Below are 19,636 nucleotides of genomic sequence, written 5' to 3'. Positions count from 1 at the left end.
TTGAGTCATAAAACACAGTCTGTGTCTTTAACCGTCGGTCATCATTCAGTCAGTATGGAGCTCAGTCCACTTCCTCTTGTGCTCTGTGAGTATTATTTTCTCTAAATGTATTTCAGTGGAATTATTATATTATGTAGATGATCAAGTGTTTTAGTGTTCCTAGATTTATGTCTTTTCTTGCTGCTCTCAGAGTTTCAGATCCAGCTGTAGTCCATGATATATGAGTGAAGGATGAGTTTGAGAGAGGAAGTGTGCAGTTAGTGCTGTTTGTGAAAGAGAAATGCACTCTGTTGTGTTGTAGATCAGTGTTTGTTCAGTCAGTCAGTTTTGTGATGTGTAATGGGGTTGAATCATTTCCCTCTCGAGCTCTCGCGATGTCACAGAAGTAGCCGGACACAAAGGTAAGTGATAACACTGTGACTTTCACGAGTTCACACTTACATATATTTAGCACGAGTAAGGTAATGCGTTTTTGGCGTGTATAGTAATGCGTAGTTGGCGTACTGTCCTGGGGAAGGGCTCCGGGCTGTGTACATAGTGTAAAGTGTCCATAGTGCACATAGTGTAAAGTGTCCATAGTGCACATAGAGGAGAGTGTGGAACTACAGGTGGTTTGTACAGGCCCACTCACCTGTGTGTAGCACACTTCGGATTGCACATGGGGGTCCATGTTTCAGGAGGTAGGGGTTTGCATGGGGTTTCAGAGGGGGGCGGGGTGGTTTGAGTTCAGGGCTCTCACAGCCTGGGGGAAAAAGCTGTTGAGCAGTCTGGCGGAGCGGGCTCTGATGCTCCGGTACCGTCTTCCTGATGGTAGGAGCTGGGTAAGGTAATGCGTTTTTGGCGTGTATAGTAATGCGTAGTTGGCGTACTGTCCTGGGGAAGGGCTCCGGGCTCAGGAATGGCCCGAACCCAGAGTACCCCCCCATAGTGTGGTGAGAACTCTAGTGATACCTTCTTTGAGTGGAGAAGGGGTGGAGGAGGGATGCTGATTATCCGTCGAGTGAACAGAGGTATGTCAGCTGTATTTATAGCCGGATATTGATTAACTGGAGTGGGAACCTCCTGTGTTAATTAGGCTAAGTATCTGACGCGCTCCTCCCGAACCTTGTTAATAAAACATCATTTATTTCCAAAGTGAAGGTGCAGGAGATCGTGATGAGAGGTGAGTACTATATCTTGAGGCTTGATGTCTGAGAGTCAGGCAACTGAACTGATACTGTCCTTTTGCTTCACAGGTTGACAGAGCGAGACTGATGAAGAAAGCCGGAGTCAGATGAGGTAATTCCCAACAGAGATGAGTCTGCAGACAGGGGAGACAACAGGACGGAGAACAGATGGTAAGTCTAAGAGGTAAGTAGTCAGAAGGTATACTCATCGGCTTGTGGTGCGTTGTAGAGGAGTCCACATTGAAGCAACGAGATCGGACAGCTACTGTGACTGAGGTGAGTGATTTTAAAGTGTCCTTGATGATGGTGGTGACGAGGTGCAGGTGTGAGTGATTTAGAATGCAGGTGAGGCTGATCTTGGGAGTAGAGTGGGATGAGAGCCTGGCCGTGCTGTTACACATGAGACATCACAGAGAAATTCTCCGTTATGGGAACTCCTTCCCTCCAACCTTTCCTGAAGTCATATTGGCTCACGCCAGTCCAATTGACTGGCCAATTGTCGTGAAGCATGCAAATATTGACGAGCTCAAAAGGCAGTATAAAATGCGGAGCTCGCGACAATCACGTCAGAATCTTTTCCCTCACGACCGATTCCTGTAAGAAGATGATGTCCTACTGCCGTATTTGCGCAGGAGGAGTCTGACTGCGCACACTGTGCAGATCTGCCAATGCACATGCTGAGGACTTGCCGGAATGTGGCCCGTGGCCTCCTTGGGGTGAGACCCATTGCCGCCAGCGATTCCCCCCTCCATCTGTCGCGGACTTCGTTTCCTTCGGCCAGGAAGACGAGGAGGACTCTATATCCATTTCAGCCTCGGAGAAGGAGGACTGGGCTGAATCGGAGCGGGATCGCTCCGACAGCGAAGGACCCGCGGACATCCAAGAGGAGCTCATAAGCAGAGGTGGGTAGAGTACCCAAAAACTGTACTCAAGTAAAAGTAAAAGTACTTCTAGAAATATTTACTCAAGTAAAAGTAAAAGTAATAGTCTGAATAGTTACTTGAGTAAGAGTAAAAAAGTATCGGATAAAAAAACTACTCAAGTAGTTAGTTACTAGTTACTTTGGATCATATAGGTACTGAATATAGTCTATTTTTATTTAGATATATAGATTACATTTATGTTATGTGTATGTGTACACACACACACACACACACACACACACACACACACACAAACACACACTGCCGTTCAAAATATATATATATATATATATATATATATATATATATATTAATGTAATTTATTTCAGTGATGCAAATCAGAATTTTCATCAGCCTTCACCCCAGTCTTCAGAGTCACATAATTCTTCAGAAATCATGTTGATTTATTATCATTATCAGTGCTGCTCTTTTTAGCTTTCTATTCATCAAAGAATATTGAACAAAATGTCACAGGTTCCAAAAAATATTAAGCAGCAAAACTGTTTCCAACACTGGTAATAAATCAATATATTATAATGATTTCTGAAGGATCATATGACTCCGAAAACTGGAGTAACAGCTGATGAAAATTCTGATTTGCATCACTGAATTAAATTATATTTTAAAGTAAATTAATTATGTATTATCCTATAACCTCTGACACTTAAACCTCTGAAAACGCCTCACATGATTGCTCTGAACATAACGAAGCAAATGCATATTGACGGATCTTCTTTTCTGCAAAATGTAAACAAATGTAGCCTATATTTTAGCAAGCGTAAATATTGTAAAAATATGAATATTAATTGTGTCTAGAACAGGCCGCGTGCCGCTGCGCAGAGCTAACGCGGGTTCCGCGGGTGTTCATTTCATACTCTGTGACAGCTTATTTAATGTATAAATTATACATTGTATTTAATGTAAGGTACATGTACAACAAACTGGTAATGTCATGGTGGTATCGTGGCCTATACCTGTGGAACAGTAGACAGCACACGCGGTGTTCATCTAATAAAATATCTTCATATAGCTCTAGCAAACAAGCCTTTGCAGATGTGCTTTCAACTGACTGTAGATCCAAAGCCACGTCTTCATCGCTCTTGATGTTCTTAAACTCTCTGTTATCTGAGTGAGAACCGCTTCAGAGACTCAGCGCGTGCGGCAGGGAACTGAACAAATCATTCAAACTGATTCGCGAACCGATTCACTGGTTTGCCAACTGGTTTGATAAAGCCTTTAAACAGAATCGACTCAAAAGAATGAATCATTCGCGAATGGGCATCGTTCATTGCCCAGAGAAAAGTAGACGGCGCGTTTGGAATAAACCGAAGCATTTTTAACTTGTATTGCATTAAGATAAAGTAACGAGAGGAGAGTCGCCCACAGTAACGAAGTAAAAGTACCGTTTTTTCTCTAAAAATATACTTGAGTAAGAGTAAAAGTACCCATTTTTAAAATATACTCTAAAAGTATTAGTTACCCAAAAAATATACTCAAGTAAATGTAACGAAGTAAATGTAACGTTACTACCCACCTCTGCTCATAAGGCTCATGAATAAGGCTGTCCAGGATTCGGAGCTCTCTTGGAATCCTCCAGAGAAGCTGGCCAAGAGCAAGCTAGATTCCTGGTACTTCAGGTCCAGCCGCCGCCAAGTGGACTCAAGAACGTTGGTGCTGTTCTTTCCCGATCCCGATCCCGATCCCATGATCAGCTCGTCAAGACGTGGTCTGCGCCCCAATCGGCGCGCGTCCACTTAGCGACGCAGGCTATATTTTCTCCTGTGGATGGGGCGGAAGACCACGGGTATGTGTGCATGCCTCCCGTCGAGGAGACTATTGCTGCACATCTGTGCCCTGCGTCGGCCAAAACCCTGGGCTCTGGAGGGCGGGGCCGTCTCACCTGACACGGTGAACGATTTGTGTGCGGCCACGGACTTCGCGCTGATGGCGACAAAGCGCATTGCCCAGGCGATTGGCCGAGCCATGGGGTTTAGCTGACCTCAGGGATGCAGACTGCAAGGTGCTTTTGAACCGATCACTCCCTCCGGACTCTTTGGCGATGCCGTGGAGTCAATCATCGAGCGGTTTTCGGAGGCTCAAAAGCGCGCCAAGGCCATGAGCCATGTCATGCCGAGGCGCTCGTTCCAGATCCTCATCGGCGACCCGCCCTCCACAGAGGAGGGAGTAAAGACCCCTAGGCTGCAACCAGACGCGAGGAGGAAGGTGTGGACAGGTCCAGGGAAAAGGCGCCAGGGACAGCGGAGGAGCCCTCGTCGTGACGCCGGCCCGCCAGCAGCCTCCAAGCGGTCTTCCTGAGGGTGTCGTGAGGAAGGATGAGCGCACCGGAGGCCCAGCTCCCAAGCGACACAGAATGTCGCGCGATGTTCTCGAGTGTGGCATTCACAATGTTTGTGTTCTTGCATGTCATTCAATAAAAATGCATACATCCTCACAACAGGGGGATAAAAAATGTTTAGGATTTTTTAGAAGCAGGTGCCACAGTGGGGACACCATTTACAGAGAGGGGCCAAGTTTACCATTCAAGTCTTTGGATACTTTAACAATAACGGCTTAAATATTTCCATGTGTATGTGTGTGTGTGTGCATGTATGTGTGTATATATATGAATTCATTAAGAATAACATACATAATAAAATATAATACAATATTTGAGGAAAAAACGGGCATCCCTACCAATTTGGAGTTAGTTTTCATACTTTGTTGAGTTTTGGGTTCCAACAACAAGAATATTCATGAGCATATGATAAAATACTATATGTATACAATATGTATACAGCTTAATGTTGTTCTTGAACATTGTAAGAAACTGACACTACACATCTTTTCTAAAAAAAAACCCCCAAACAAACAACAAAAAAATCCAACTTTTTTTTGTGACCGCTGCTGAAAATTAGGCGGTCTTTGATCAGGAGGTTGAATCCATCTACTTATTCGGCAATTACTTACTGACACACTACACAAGGCTATATACATTATAATTTGGACATGTAACATGTATTACATTCTTTCATCTTAATTTAAACTATAAATATACTTTTGTTCATTATTAGATCATGTTAGTTCTTAATGATGCTACATCATTTTATTTTAATACTGCAAATGAATTAGTATATATAAACATTTACATAGGAAATTAAATAGTTGTTAACTATTGTTCAACCTTATTGCAGTGTAGAAATGAAACCGTAGGAAAATTTTATATCACGATTATAGTGACCAAATTGATCACGGTTATCCGTATTGTTAAAATACTGGAAATGTCTAAAAGGTATAACTGTAGTGTCAATTTAAAGAAGACACTTGGCAGATTGTTGTCCTTAAGTCAGAAATAGCAACAAGGACTTGAATTTACAGTTATTAGAAATATTATTTACATTAAATATCTTTGACAAAAAATATAAAATTAGCCTTGTTGCTGTCTAGAAACACAATGCAGGGTAAGCCACAAATCTGACCATGTTATTTTTCAAATCTGAGGATAACTCTATAACTCTTAAGTTTCATTAAATATTTTTTAGAGTATGCCATGTGATTTTGTTTAGAGTTGACTCTAAAATGCCAACTAATATTTACTCACATTATCTAAGCATCCATGCAGTTTATTGTCTCGTGCTTCCCAGACTGCTTTGTCTCCATGAGCACATTCACACTTCTCCCCAATAGAAGACTTTTAGATGTCTTTAATCATGATGCTAATGTCTTTTATTTATTGCCCATTGTTTATTGAAAACTTTCTGCTTACACTGTTTCCCACATTTTTGGTCAAACATAATTTCATCTCTAAAATTTTTATCAAATGTCTTCCTTTAAAAACAGACATACAAAAAAAATGGTCTTATGGTCTCAAGTCGATAATCTTCCCTGAAGTATTCATAAAATAGAATTGTTCCTATTTACATAAGGGCTAGCATGTTTACTCATCAACACGAGACTATTATTACTGTTTTTACTAAAAACTCATTTTAAAATTCCACTGAGAGTTTGAAACAACTTATGCAATCTGATGAGGCTTCTTATTAATGATTTTATTTTATTCATTATTTTGATACTGTGATAACGTCTATGAGTTATATGAGTCTGCGCCCTCTGGCTTCGAGTGTGAATTACACCATACATTACAGCAATAACTGAATTCAGTTTTAATGTTAATTAAAATGTAAAACAGTAAAACTAACCAGAAATTTCATCATGAAACCAGTAATAGTTTCATTATTTATTGTGTTACACAGACTACATTAGAATTGTATGCACTTTCTACACTATTCCACTATTTTCAGCCAAACAGTTTTAGGTCTATGCGACGTGAGGATCTTACTTTCATTTGAAACAAAATGCTAGTTTTTCTACATATTATCTATTCAGGATATATGCTTTGCAGCCGGCTGGTCCTCTCAGAATACCTTCGCCAGGTTTTACAAGCTGGACGTTCAGTCCTTATCCTCCCAAGTGCTGTCAGCGAGTGACTGATTCATGTTTTGTTACCTCTATTAATGTGCGTTGCTGCCTCACACAGCAATTACTTAGTATGATATTGTTGTTGTTGTCTGCGCTGTACTCAGTGCAGCTTCCTGTTATTCATGTCTAACTCACTTCGTGCTATCATTCTCATGTTATGTTTTTTGCTGCTTAACACAGTTCCCTCTGTGCAGCCCTTACAATACTGTTATTGCTTCTGTTCTGCCCTGTTCTCAGCGCAGCACACGTTATTACTGACCAGATATGCAAATTTCGTATACCTGGGGTTTAGACGCTATTGGTGGGAATTGTGTGTGTGTTTTATCTTCGCTGAGTGTGTAACTTTTACAGGCTGCCCGTAGCCTCTCTCACAGCGGGATTGAATATCGTTCCCATAACGGAGAATTTCTCCATGATGTCTTATGAGAGCTCGAGAGGGAACCGAGGTTACAATAGTAACCGGAGACGTTCTGCTAGTTTGTTTTGCAGTTATTGTTGCTGTTATCGTAATATTCACTAGTACACAGTTAGTAAGAGTTTGTCTTTATTCTTCTGCTCGTGATCAGACTGTTTCCTTCAAGTTCTCTAAACAGTTTTCTGCTGTGACCAAATCTATAAAATACCAGTCAGATGTTTTCATGTTTATCTAGACACATATACAGTCCCCACGCAATATTTTAATATTCATCTTTATAATTATCAGCTCTATGTTCACATTGTAATCAGTTTTTCTCTGTGTTTTAGTGCTGATTTCAAACATCTACTCTCAACATACTGAAGGTGAGTCTCAATTAATTCATATTTTCATATGAGTGATTCTACATTAACTCTAATAAACCAACTGAGAGTTGAGAAATGACTTACGTTTTATTTTGATTATAATTGCAATCTTTTAACAAGTTGAATTATTCATGTGACAATTCTGAGGTGTGACAAAAAACATCTTTCTATCAAAAACAGCAGATTTATTTTTTACATTCTCTGTGAAATCAAAATCAAAACAGAGACAAGATCTTCTGTTAGAAAAATGTAGTTAAAAAACGTTCACAACTCATGTTTCTAAATTCCAATGATTGTATATTGACAGATCTTTTATTAAGGTCACCTAATATAAAGTGTGACCCATTATTTTTATTGTGAATTGTTGTCATTGTACAGAAACACCAAAACCCACAGTGACCATCAAACCTGCTCAACATGTATTCAGAGGAGAGACAGTCACTCTCAGATGTGACATATATGCTGAAGGAGTCACTAGCTGGCAGTACAGCTGGAATAAAGATGGTTTAGTTTTCAGTGAACTACAGGAACACACATTCAGTTCTGTTACTGAGTCTGACGCAGGTAAATACTCCTGTTATGGAGCAGAGAGAGAAGGATCACGAACATCACACCGCAGTGATGAAGTTACACTGACAGTATCAGGTGAGTTTGATCATCTCTTCACATTCACAAACAAGTTTAACATGTTATTAATGAGTGATTTCTCGATTTCAGATAAAGCCCAAGCAGTTTTAAGTGTTTCTCCACAGACGTGGTTGACTGAAGGAGATCCAGTGACTCTGATCTGTGAGGTTAACAGCTCCTCTACAGGCTGGACATTCAGCTGGTTCACTGATACTGTCTCATCAGGTAAGATATAATGTGTTTCATGAAACAACATCTGAATAAACTGGATTCATAAAAAATATTATAGAGATTAAAGATACTTCAATCAATCTGAATACTCATTGAATACTGTACAATAAAGGTAATTTATTAGACTCATGTATAAATGACTGCTCATGTCTTGAGGTAACCACTTTTTCACTTTATACAGACTACATCAATAATTATCATCTGCTCTCAGACAGCAGCAGAGGAGCTGGAGGAAACTACACTGTCAGTTCTGCTGCTCTAAATCACACAGGAGTTTATATGTGTGGAGCAGAGAGAGGAGAACCAGTCTATGACACAGAGTACAGCAACACACAGTTAATTTGGGTCACTGGTGAGTTCAGTTTTGTTGGTTCTCACAGCTGTCTTTGGTTTGCTTGCTGATGGCATAATTACACATATTTTAAGGTGTAATTTAGTTTATGAAGTCTTAAATATAAATATTCAGTGATTTTCTGATACTATTACTTGTGTAGTAATCATTAGAATCATTGTTCTAACTTTAGCTTTTAGGGAATCACTCTTAAGATTCAATATTTATATGATTAATTGAGATTAATCAGAATGTCCAACTTATACCTTGTTAACGATACCTTATTAACGACTTGTCCAGCAAGCATTAAACTCAGCACGTTATCTCTTAACAATTTTGTTTATCTTATTTGCGGCCAACGATAAAACAAACCAAATAGTTAGTTATCAAGCTCATGAGCACAGATAACGCGATCTTGGCAAGTAGTTTCAAGACTTGGAAAATCACATAGCAACAGACATGAGATTTCTTAATAGAATAGAAGTTTATTTCACTACTCTAACACAATACTAAGCTAAACAACACAAAACAAAAGACGTAAACACACACATTCGTTGCAATGGATTGTTTTGATCTGAAGAGAGTCTTAGGTTCTAATGCTTGTTTTCAACCTGAGGGAAATCACACACGCGTGGAACTCTTCTATCTTTACTCTTAAAAGACAAATACAACCAATTCAGGAGATTTTGTCTTACTGTCTTTTGCTTTCGGTCGAGTTCAAGGAGTCTCTACTTCAACTTTCTCTGCTTTCAGTTGAATTTCTTTCCTTCCCGGCTATGAAAAGATCGCGCGCTGATGGCGGCTTGGTAGGTTGCTGTCACGAGAATACTCTTCAGTGGTTGGTTGGCCTCGTTCTGACTTGATGATGCTCCCAGGAAGTTGGTTTCCGTGTCTGAGGCTTTTAGATGTTAAAGTTCGTTGGAAGCTTGAGTCTTGGTCTCAGTTTACTGCTCAATCATGATGTTAAATGGCTGAGAGCGTCGAGCAAGGGGCGCTGAGCTTAAGCTTTTACTTTTCCATTTTCAACAACAACCAACAGACACAGTTGCACATCTGTTTTTAATGGGCCGATTTGGGATCTGCCCCCCGGGTGACTGACCCAATCGGATTCTTCCTGTGCAGTGGAGCCCTGCCCTGCACAGCCCCTTTTCCGTGCATACATTATCTGTTCAGTTACTTATCACATGACAACTTATTAACAGCAGATTTCTATTCGTATTGTAATCATGCATTGATGAGAACAAACAAATTTCATCCACACCAGCTTACTATTAATGAAATCAGCTTTCATCTGAAACCAAACATCTACGTATTTGATATGCACAAAAATACATATATCCTTTGTATTCATTACGCAGTTAATGCATCGATTAAACGATCCTGAATTCTACATAAACACATCCAGCATGTGAACTGAACACTAGGCATCAGGTGACGTTATGCATCAGAAGATTACAACAATATCATACGTTCCAATAACACAGTAGAGTTTATACGTCGTGGCAACCTTAATATATGTTGTGAATATATTATATATATAGTGTTTTTCCAGTATATTGCTTCAATAGCAGAAACGAGTATAACTTTGTCCATGTAAGATACGTGACGTCTTTGTCTGTTAGAGAGCAACAAGGAAAAGGTGCATTCCTTTCTTGGAGAGAAGCGCGAGGTCGTGGGAAGGTCACTTTCGTGGAGATTGTCAGGGTTGGGTGCAGGGATAGAGTTCACAAAACATGACAAACATGAAAGCACAGATCAAAACAAAACAAGAAAAAGAACAAAACACACACAGACAGAGGACAGAGGAGCGCACGACCCGAGCAAACTCGAAATCGCACGCTCCCCACCAAGAACAAACCTGGAGCGTGAGTGTCCGAACCCCGACACGAAACCAGAACAGAGTCTAAACAAGACAGGAGTGCCGGGATCCGAACACCACGCCCCAACATGAAACAGAGCACGCAGACAAGAGAGCGCGCAGCTCGAGCACACTCGAAGCCACGCGCTCACCAGAAAACAAGACAAGAAGGGAGTGTCAGGGCTCCGTCACAAAACCATGAATAAACTAGACCGAAGTGACAGAACACTGACACTACCCCTCCCCACCTGGCGTCCCTAATGAGGACACCAAAAACAAGACATGAACATGACAAAAGACAAGACTAGTGCACACCTGAGAACACAAGACAGACAGGGTCCAAAACACAGAGACAAGGAAGGGTGGGAGGGAGGGAAGCCAAGCCAGAGCCAAAAAAATAAAAATAAATAAGCCCAGGAAGTCTCTTAAAGGGTCCAGGGAGGGACGGGAGGGTTGAGCCAGGGAGGCTCCAACAATTCTGGAGTCCTGGCTGAGGGCCAGGGTGGAGCTGGAGGGACGGACCAGTGGGGCTCCAGCCATTCAGGAGTCCTGGCTGCGGGCCAGGGTGGAACTGGAGGGACAGACCAGTGGGGCTCCAGCCGTTCAGGAATCCTGGCTGAGGGCCAGGGTGGAGCTGGAGGGACGGACCAGGCGGGCTCTTGCGCCTCTGGAACCCCGGCAAGAGGCCAGAGCGGGACCAGCAACTTGGCAGGCGACAAGGCCATCAGAGTAAGGAGCTTGGGCGGCGCCTGCAGGGCAAGGAGCTCGAGTCTGGGCAGAGACTGCAGGGCAAGGAGCTCGAGTCTGGGCAGAGACTGCAGGGCAAGGAGCTCGAGTCTGGGCAGAGACTGCAGGGCAAGGAGCTCGAGTCTGGGCAGAGACTGCAGGGCAAGGAGCTCAGGCGGCGCTGGCATCAGGGCAAGGAGCTCGGGCGGCACCGGCGGCAGGGCAAGGAGCTCGGGTGGCACCGGCGGCAGGGCAAGGAGCTCGGGTGGCACCGGCGGCAGGGCAAGGAGCTCGGGCGGAGCCGGCAGGGCAAGCAGCTTGGGCGGAGCCGGCAGGGCAAGGTACCTGGTAGGTTCAGAGATGGCCTCCTGGCCAGCAGAGGGCTCTGGAATGGCCTCCAGGCCTTGAGGGGTGGAAGGAGCCTTCCTCCTGTTCCTCCTCCTCCTCCTCCTCCTCCTCCGTCTCTGGGAGTGGGGAACTGCTGCATCAGCAGCCACCACTGGGGGCGCTGCAGCGCCGTCGGTCGATGCTGGGGGCTCTGCAGCTTCATCAGCCGCTGCTGGGGGTGCTGCAGCTCCGTCGATCGACGCTGAGGGCACCATCTCTTCGTCGGCCGCCACAGGGGGAGCTGCAGCTTTGTCGACCACCACCTGAGGCACACCAGCCTCCTTAGCTGGGGAACGTGCCAGGAACTCCACCCATTCCCCAAAAGTCAGGTTGTCCAGCCCCCTCATCCTCCACCAGTTGAGGGGCTTGTCAAGGGCACTGTTGAATAGATCCTTGAGGGCCGGATCATTGAACCCCAACCCCTCTGCAGCACCACTGAACTCCAGGGCAAACCTCCTGACATCAGTGCCCTGTTGACGGAGGGAACTCAGGGCCTTGAACTGGGGGGGGGCTGGAGAGAGTGGAGGGTGGTGGACGGCGCGAGCCCTTCCTCCGCTGAGTCCTCATCTGGCTGGTTCGTTCTGTCAGGGTTGGGTGCAGGGATAGAGCGAGGACTCAAGTGCTGGAGGAATATCGGGCTTTATTAATAAAAAAATAAAATAAACAAACAAAAACTACCCCGTAGGGGAAAACACACTGGCAAGGCAGGGCAAGGCAAGGCAAGGCAGGACAGGACTTCATGAGGGTAGGGTCGACGACGAACCAGCACAGGACTGCAAACACAAGGAGATTATAAAGGGAGCAAATGAGGAGGGTAACGAGTAAACACAGGTGGGGCAAATTAACCAATAATTAGGAAACAAGGTCGGTGGGGTCAAGACAATTGACATGAGCACATGGCACATAGAACCAAACAAGACAAGCCATGTGCTCACACAAAACAAAAACACAAGCACATGGCCAGCAAAACAAATCACTAGCCATGTGCAAGACAGGACACGAACACGCAGCTAACGAGGAGACTCATAAGCTGCATGTTCACAAAACATGACAAACATGAAAGCACAGATCAAAACAAAATAAGAAAAAGCACGCGGCCGAAACCGAACCGCGTGCTGAACAAAACACACACACACAGACAGAGGAGCGCACGACCCGAGCAAACTCGAAATCGCACGCTCCCCAGCAAGAACAAACCTGGAGCGTGAGTGTCCGAACCCCGTCACGAAACCAGAACAGAGTCTGAACAAGACAGGAGTGCCGGGATCCGAACACCACGCCCCAACATGAAACAGAACACGCAGACAAGAGAGTGCGCAGCTCGAGCACACTCGAAGCCACGCGCTCACCAGAAAACAAGACAAGAAGGGAGTGTCAGGGCTCCGTCACAAAACCATGAATAAACTAGACCGAAGTGACAGAACCCTGACAGAGATCTGGAGATTTTCTTAGTTGGACGTTCTGAAAAGCTGCTTTGAAACAATGTAAGTTGCGTAAAGTGTTTTATCAATAAAACTGTCTTGACTTGATTTCTAAATTGTAGCTGCAATTGTCTTCTCAGGTGTTTCTCCTCCAGTCTCTCTGATCGTCAGTCCCAACAGAACTCAACACTTCAGATATGTCTCTCTCTCTCTGAGCTGTGAGGACCAGAGTAACTCTACTGGATGGAGAGTCAGAAGATACACAGACAGATATGGGCTGGATGATTGTTCATCATCAGTGTGGGGATCACAAACAGGATCTACATGTACAATCAGAGACACCAGCACATTAGACACTGGAGTGTACTGGTGTGTGTCTGAATCTGGAGAGAAATATCATCCTGTTAATATCACTGTACACCGTGAGTCTGTGTTTCTGTATTTATTCATTTCAAAAAAGCCCTTATTTTATGTTTTGGATATCAATAGCCGTATTGCCATCTCAGTTCAGTCACCCATGCAATATTATTCCTGAATGACAATGGGTCCGCTAGACTAATAAACCATTGACTATTAAGCCATTGCTCAACCTTTGACTTCTGTATAAAAAAAAAAAATCATTGTGATTCTAAATTTAACCAGAATTTAGTCAGAATCAAGCAGTCATTTATTCACGTCATGTTTATTTGTTTACATATTTCATAACCCCCATGAGAAAATGTATTATTATTATCATCATTATTATTATTGTATTGATTAACTCTGTCCTATTTGAGCTAGGTCTCAAACTCCTCCATAAACTAGAAGCTCTTCCACGGAGCACATCTGCAGAAGCCCATATATCTCTCTGATTTGTGTCTTTGCATTAACTTTGTATGTAATCTACTCGTGCAAATAATTCAATTCACTTTTGGTGTTCACACATTAGATCTTCCTCATCTGTTTCTCTTGTTCTTCCTCCTGTTTATTTCACCGCTGTGGGGTTCAGAGCGTTCAGCTGCTCCTCGTCTCTGATACTCTCTTACACAACAATGTGAAAGTGATTCTCTTCTTACTTTTAAATCACGTATTAAACTCATCTTTTTAAATGAGCTTTTCCTGATTCATTTTAATTTAATGTTGAATAGATATTGCTTTGTATTACTGTCTTGTAATTTATGATTGTTATTAAGGTGTAAAAATGCATTATTATTAATAATATTATTATTATTGCTGTTGTCTCCACATTGTTCATACATTCTTACTATATTCTTATTATTTGTCAGTTGATGTTTGCTCTGTTTCTGTAGTTGGTGTGATTCTGGAGAGTCCTGTTCATCCTGTGACTGAAGGAGAAACTCTGACTCTACGCTGTTTAGATCAGTATTCAACCTCACCAAACCTCAGAGCTGATTTCTATAAAGATGGGTCACTCATCCAGAATCAAACTACAGAGATGAACATCTCTACTGTCTCAAAGTCACACGAGGGTTTCTACTCCTGCAAACACCCAGAGAGAGGAGAGTCACCCAAGAGCTGGATCTCAGTCACAGGTGAGAGTCAATGAAACTGAGCTGATTTATTTCTTCTTATGTTCTCGTTCAGATATGGTGCTTGATAAAGTGTTTGTGTCTCTTCTTCAGCGTCTCATTCAGGATCTCAGATCTCTGTCCTCCACACACTCAGTTCTGTTCTGGCAGTTTCTCCATATCTGCTAGTGACAGTCGTGCTGATTTTCAAATGCTGCAGGATGAGAGGTAAATGTCTGATTTATTACATTATATTCAGTTAAACTCCAAATTGGTCATTATCGATAACACTGTGTAGCTTGTCATGCTTTGGGTTTGTAAGGTTATTAAAGCTGCTTTGAAACAGAATGTATTGTGAAAATTGTTGTAATACAAATTAGTTAAACTGAATCTGCCTCACTCCTTCTGTTTATCTTTTACTCTACAAATCTTTCATCACTGATAAAATACATGATTTTTAGTTTTTAGATTTTTAGTTTTTAAAATATTAAAATGTAGTTAAAAGATGATGGTAGCTAGTTCATAAAAAAAACAATAAACAAAGACAAAAATCATACATATGTTCAAGTAAATGCTTGATTGTTTTGTGTGTATTTATCAGCTGCATCTGTTGAAGAGCAAGAAACTGCAATCTGATCTTAATCTGTCGTGATGGTGAGAGAACTTCATCCTGGAATCTCTCAGAATCTCAGTTCAGACTGAACATGATTATTTACTGTAAAAGTCATGTTTTGGAAGTGACTCCTTTTAGCATCTCACAGTTATTAAAGTCATCATGAACCAGCATCACAACCCTTTTGACTTCTGAGTGACATTTTTGTATTTTGTATTGTGTACTACTGTATTGTTATAAACTTGAAACAGTCTGTGAAACTGATGACAATAAACTTAAATCAAGTCAAGCTCTATTATGAATAAGCATTATACACAACTGTGTTCTACATTGTTATGTTAAATCTCAAAGTTTTCTTTATTTGTACATGTGTAAATACAAAAAAAAAGCCAAAGGTACATACACTCGTCGGCCTGTAATATTCTTATCTTCTTTCTTAAGATTAATTATTTAATACATTTATTGGGTTATTTCAAATTAATTGTTATATTTAAGCACTACAACAACACTAACTACATATAATACATATTATGACTATTAATAGGGATGTGCATGAGTTTTTTGAAGTGACAGTGATGACTGATCATGTAAACAATGATCATGATTAACCTATGTGTGAAGCTACTTTTTACTGACTTCAAAACTCAGTAGCAAGTCTTCAAAAACGAGTCAGATAGAGAGCTTTAATTGGACACTTTTATTTTAGCTTTTAAATACACATGATCTTTGGCAGTATTCAGCGCATATGAATGTGCCGATACACAGGACATAGTTTGCTGTAGCAGCCGGACACACATACCGGAAGCGTTCACTCAGATGAGAGCACAAAAACACAGCACAAAAATGAAAGAAATAGATCGCTGCAGCTTGAGACAGGCTGTTCAAAAACACGCCGCATTAAAAACATGAAGCTGAGCGCCAGTCAAAGTCACGACGAAAAGAGCGAATGATTATTATGATTATTATGGTAATCTGCAGGAAGCGCAAAAAGACAATGAAGTGTGAGTTTATCAGTGCGTCATGTATTCACTCAGATAAAGACTTAAAAAAAAAATGAAGATGTTCTTGAGAATATATTTGAGAACTTAAGAATTTTTCAAGAATTGCACTTAGGAACATTCTTACTCACTTCGTGGAATTTATCTTAAGAAATTTCTTAAATTATTTCTTAAGAAGATTTTCGTGAATCCAGCCCCTGCTGAGCGCTTGTCATATTATCACAAATATTCAGTGTTTTCAACCATATAATGCTTATTTTAGGTTTCAAACATTTAACTGCACATAAGTACTAGCAAAACCATACATTTATAGTTTGTAAAATACACGCTAATATAGATAACTAACACGATCATTATAAAAGTGTTTAAACTACCAAATACATTTGGTAGTTTGGTAATACAAATACAAATACAGCAGATCCGTTGCTGGCCGACGAGTTAAACACCTTCTTCGGCCGCTTCGATTGCAACGGCGGCAGCGCGTCTCTGCCGTCCAGCGCGTCAGGAAGCAGCAGGTAGAGCAGCGATGATCCTGTAATCACCGTGTCGGAGGATGAGGTTCGGAGGGCGCTAAAGAAAGTGAACGTCAGGAAAGCAGCTGGACCTGATGGGATAACTGGCCGTGTTCTGAGGTCCTGCGCTGATCAGCTCGCTGGTTTGTTCACGTCTATCTTTAATGAGTCCCTTGCTACCTCCGTGGTTCCCACCGCATTTAAAAAATCTGTCATTATCCCTGTGCCAAAGAACAATAAACCCTCTTGCCCGAATGACTATCGCCCAGTTGCCCTCACATCTATAGTCATGAAGGATTTTGAGAGACTTGTAAAGAGTCTGCTCCTCCATACCTGATACTTTGGACCCTCTTCAGTTTGCCTATCGCCCAGATCCACTGACGATGCCATCTCTCACGTCCTCCACTCTTCCCTCACACACTTGGACAGCAACAATGGAAATTATGTAAGGCTGCTATTCATTGACTATAGCTCAGCTTTCAACACTATAGTCCCCATCAAGCTGGCTTCTAAACTCACAGACCTCGACCTAAACTCCTCACTCTGTGACTGGATTCAAGACTTCCTCACCGGCAGACCTCAAGTGGTGAAAGTTGGCCAGTTCACCTCAAACTCCATCACTCTGAACATAGGAGCCCCACAGAGCTGTGTCCTGAGTCCCCTGCTCTACTCTCTCTACACGCATGACTGCGTGTCCTCTCACAGCTCCACATGTATCATCAAAATCGCTGATGATACTGTGGTTCTGGGCCTCATCTCCAACAACGATGAGACCGCATACTTGGATGAGGTAGAGAGACTCACATCATGGTGCCAGGACAACTGTCTCTCTCTGAATGTGAGCAAAACTAAAGAGCTGATCGTGGACTTTAGGAAGAGACAGCAGCAGTCCTACACTCCTCTTATGATCAGTGGGACCCCTGTGGAGAGGGTGAGTAGCTTCAAGTACCTCGGTGTAAACATCTCAGAGAACCTGACTTGGACTACACACATCCAAACACAGGTTAAGAAAGCCAGGCAAAGACTGTACCATCTGCGACAGCTGAGGAAATTCAGGGTCTCACCAGCAATCCTGAAAACTTTCAATTCAGGGACCATAGAAAGTGTATTGACTCAGTGCATCTCAGTGTGGTATGGAAACTGCTCCAATCAGGACTCCAAAGCACTACAGAGAGTTGTGCGCTTAGCTGAGCGCATCTCAGGGTCTGCTCTCCCCTCTTTGCAGGAAATCTACCTCAAACTCTGCAAAAATAGAGCTGTTAAAATCATCAAGGACTCAGATCACCCTGGTAACTGTCTGTTCACTTTGCTTCCATCTGGTAAGCGCTTCCGTAGCCTGATGGCAAAAACTGAGAGACTTAGGAGGAGCTTCTTCCCCCAGGCCATCAGGCTCCTTAACTCTAACTCTGTGTCATAACATCACATGACTCCATGTAAATATTAATATATCAATAAGCTTCAGAATTTTGTCTACCTCATATTGCTGCTATTTACATACCCTGTACAACTTTTTGCACATTCCTCTTATTATTATCTAAGTCAACAACATACTGACCTGCACATTTATATTTACATTTATATTTTTTATCTTTATTTTATTTTTTTCTACTTTTCTTTTTCTTAATATTTGTATACTTTATAATTCCACTGTCCTTGGAGCGGACCTGACCTACATTTCACTGCTGGTTATACTCTGTATAATTGTGTATGTGACAAATAAAAATCTTGAATCTTGAATTTACTTGCACATATTTCAGAATCGGAATATCAGATATTTCATAATATAGTGAGTATGTTTGTGAATGTTAAAAGTGATCCATGTGTCATACAGCGCTATTGTGGCTGCGATGTGTCACGTGACAAGCATGACGCGTCGCCATGGAAACAATAGACCCTTTTCACATGACGTCACGCAACTTCCGTTTTGAGTCGAAGCAGGGTGTTCTTACTTCCGCCCGCATAGTAAAGTGCTATCGCTACCAGCATGGAGTTCAAACAGATACTTATACATCTGCCACAAAATGTTCAGATTACATTTTTAGGGCCCAAGCCAGTAAGGCGCAGGGCCCTATTGTTTTTCTAAGGATTATTAGGGCCCAAGCCAGTAAGGCGCAGGGCCCTCTTGTTCTTCTAAGGATTATTAGGGCCCAAGCCAGTAAGGCGCAGGGCCCTATTGTTCCCCTAAGGATTATTATTAGGGCCCAAGCCAGTAAGGCGCAGGGCCCTATTGTTCTTCTAAGGATTATTAGGGCCCAAGCCAGTAAGGCGCAGGGCCCTATTGTTCCCCTAAGGATTATTATTTTTTTTTTTTTTTTTTTTTAATTTTTTTTTTTTTTTTTTATTATTTTTTATTTCGACTATCCGGGTACTTTTGGGGGCCTTAACGTGCCCGAAAACTCTTGAAAATTGGCACACACATTGGAACCTGCGGCCATTAGGACGCCGCTGAGGCTGGGACCCGGGCGTGGCACAGGGGCTCTACGGCGCCCCCTGCAAAATTGTCAGAAAGCTTGATGTATAGCTCACACATACTTGCACGTATTCATATGAAACTCGGTACACATATAGAACTCATTGAGCTGAACAACTTTCATGCTGCATGTTTTAGGCTCCGCCCAACAGGAAGTCGGCTATTCAGGGCTGTTTAAAAAGCGCATGCTCTGGAATTTGATATACTCCTCTGAGGATTTCCATACGATTGCCACCAAACTCGGTGAACATGATCTCAAGACATTGGGGACGCTAAATTGCGAAGATATTTTTGATATGTCGAACGGTTTGCCCGTGGCGAGGCGATGAAGTTATGGCGAAAAATGAGACCCAGGAAATGCGTAATAACGTCCACATACATTGTATGATGCAGATCAAACTTCAGTGATTTGTTCGTTGTATGATGCCGATCGGATAGATGTGACTATTATGACTGAAAGTTATAGCGCCACCAACTGGCTGCAGGAAGTGTGTCGTTTTCAAAATGCTTTGAATTCAGCATCTTATTTTTACTCGATTTGCTTCAAACTTCACCAGAATAATGTCAAAACACGGCCGATGTAAAACTGTGGAGGGAATATTGATATCT

The 19,636-nt window shown here is 42.2% G+C and overlaps 1 protein-coding gene across 1 annotated transcript; it reads left to right on the top strand.

Annotated features, from left to right (window-relative positions):
* Positions 1-42: 42 nt before the first annotated feature.
* On the top strand, positions 43-15,347 carry LOC306867616 (sialoadhesin-like). The gene is made up of 9 exons (XM_079413380.1): positions 43-85; positions 7,310-7,345; positions 7,724-7,990; positions 8,063-8,197; positions 8,385-8,555; positions 13,067-13,348; positions 14,216-14,458; positions 14,549-14,662; positions 15,036-15,347. The coding sequence occupies exons 1-9, from the start codon at positions 55-57 to the stop codon at positions 15,068-15,070; spliced, it is 1,314 nt and encodes a 437-aa protein (XP_079269506.1). The 5' UTR covers positions 43-54; the 3' UTR covers positions 15,071-15,347.
* The last annotated feature ends 4,289 nt before the right edge of the window (positions 15,348-19,636 follow it).

The sequence above is a fragment of the Barbus barbus genome (assembly GCF_936440315.1).
Source record: "Barbus barbus genome assembly, chromosome: 49".
Classification (NCBI taxonomy): domain Eukaryota; kingdom Metazoa; phylum Chordata; class Actinopteri; order Cypriniformes; family Cyprinidae; genus Barbus; species Barbus barbus.
The sequence above is the reverse complement of the archived record's forward strand: the minus strand, read 5'-3'. Positions and strand labels throughout refer to the sequence as shown.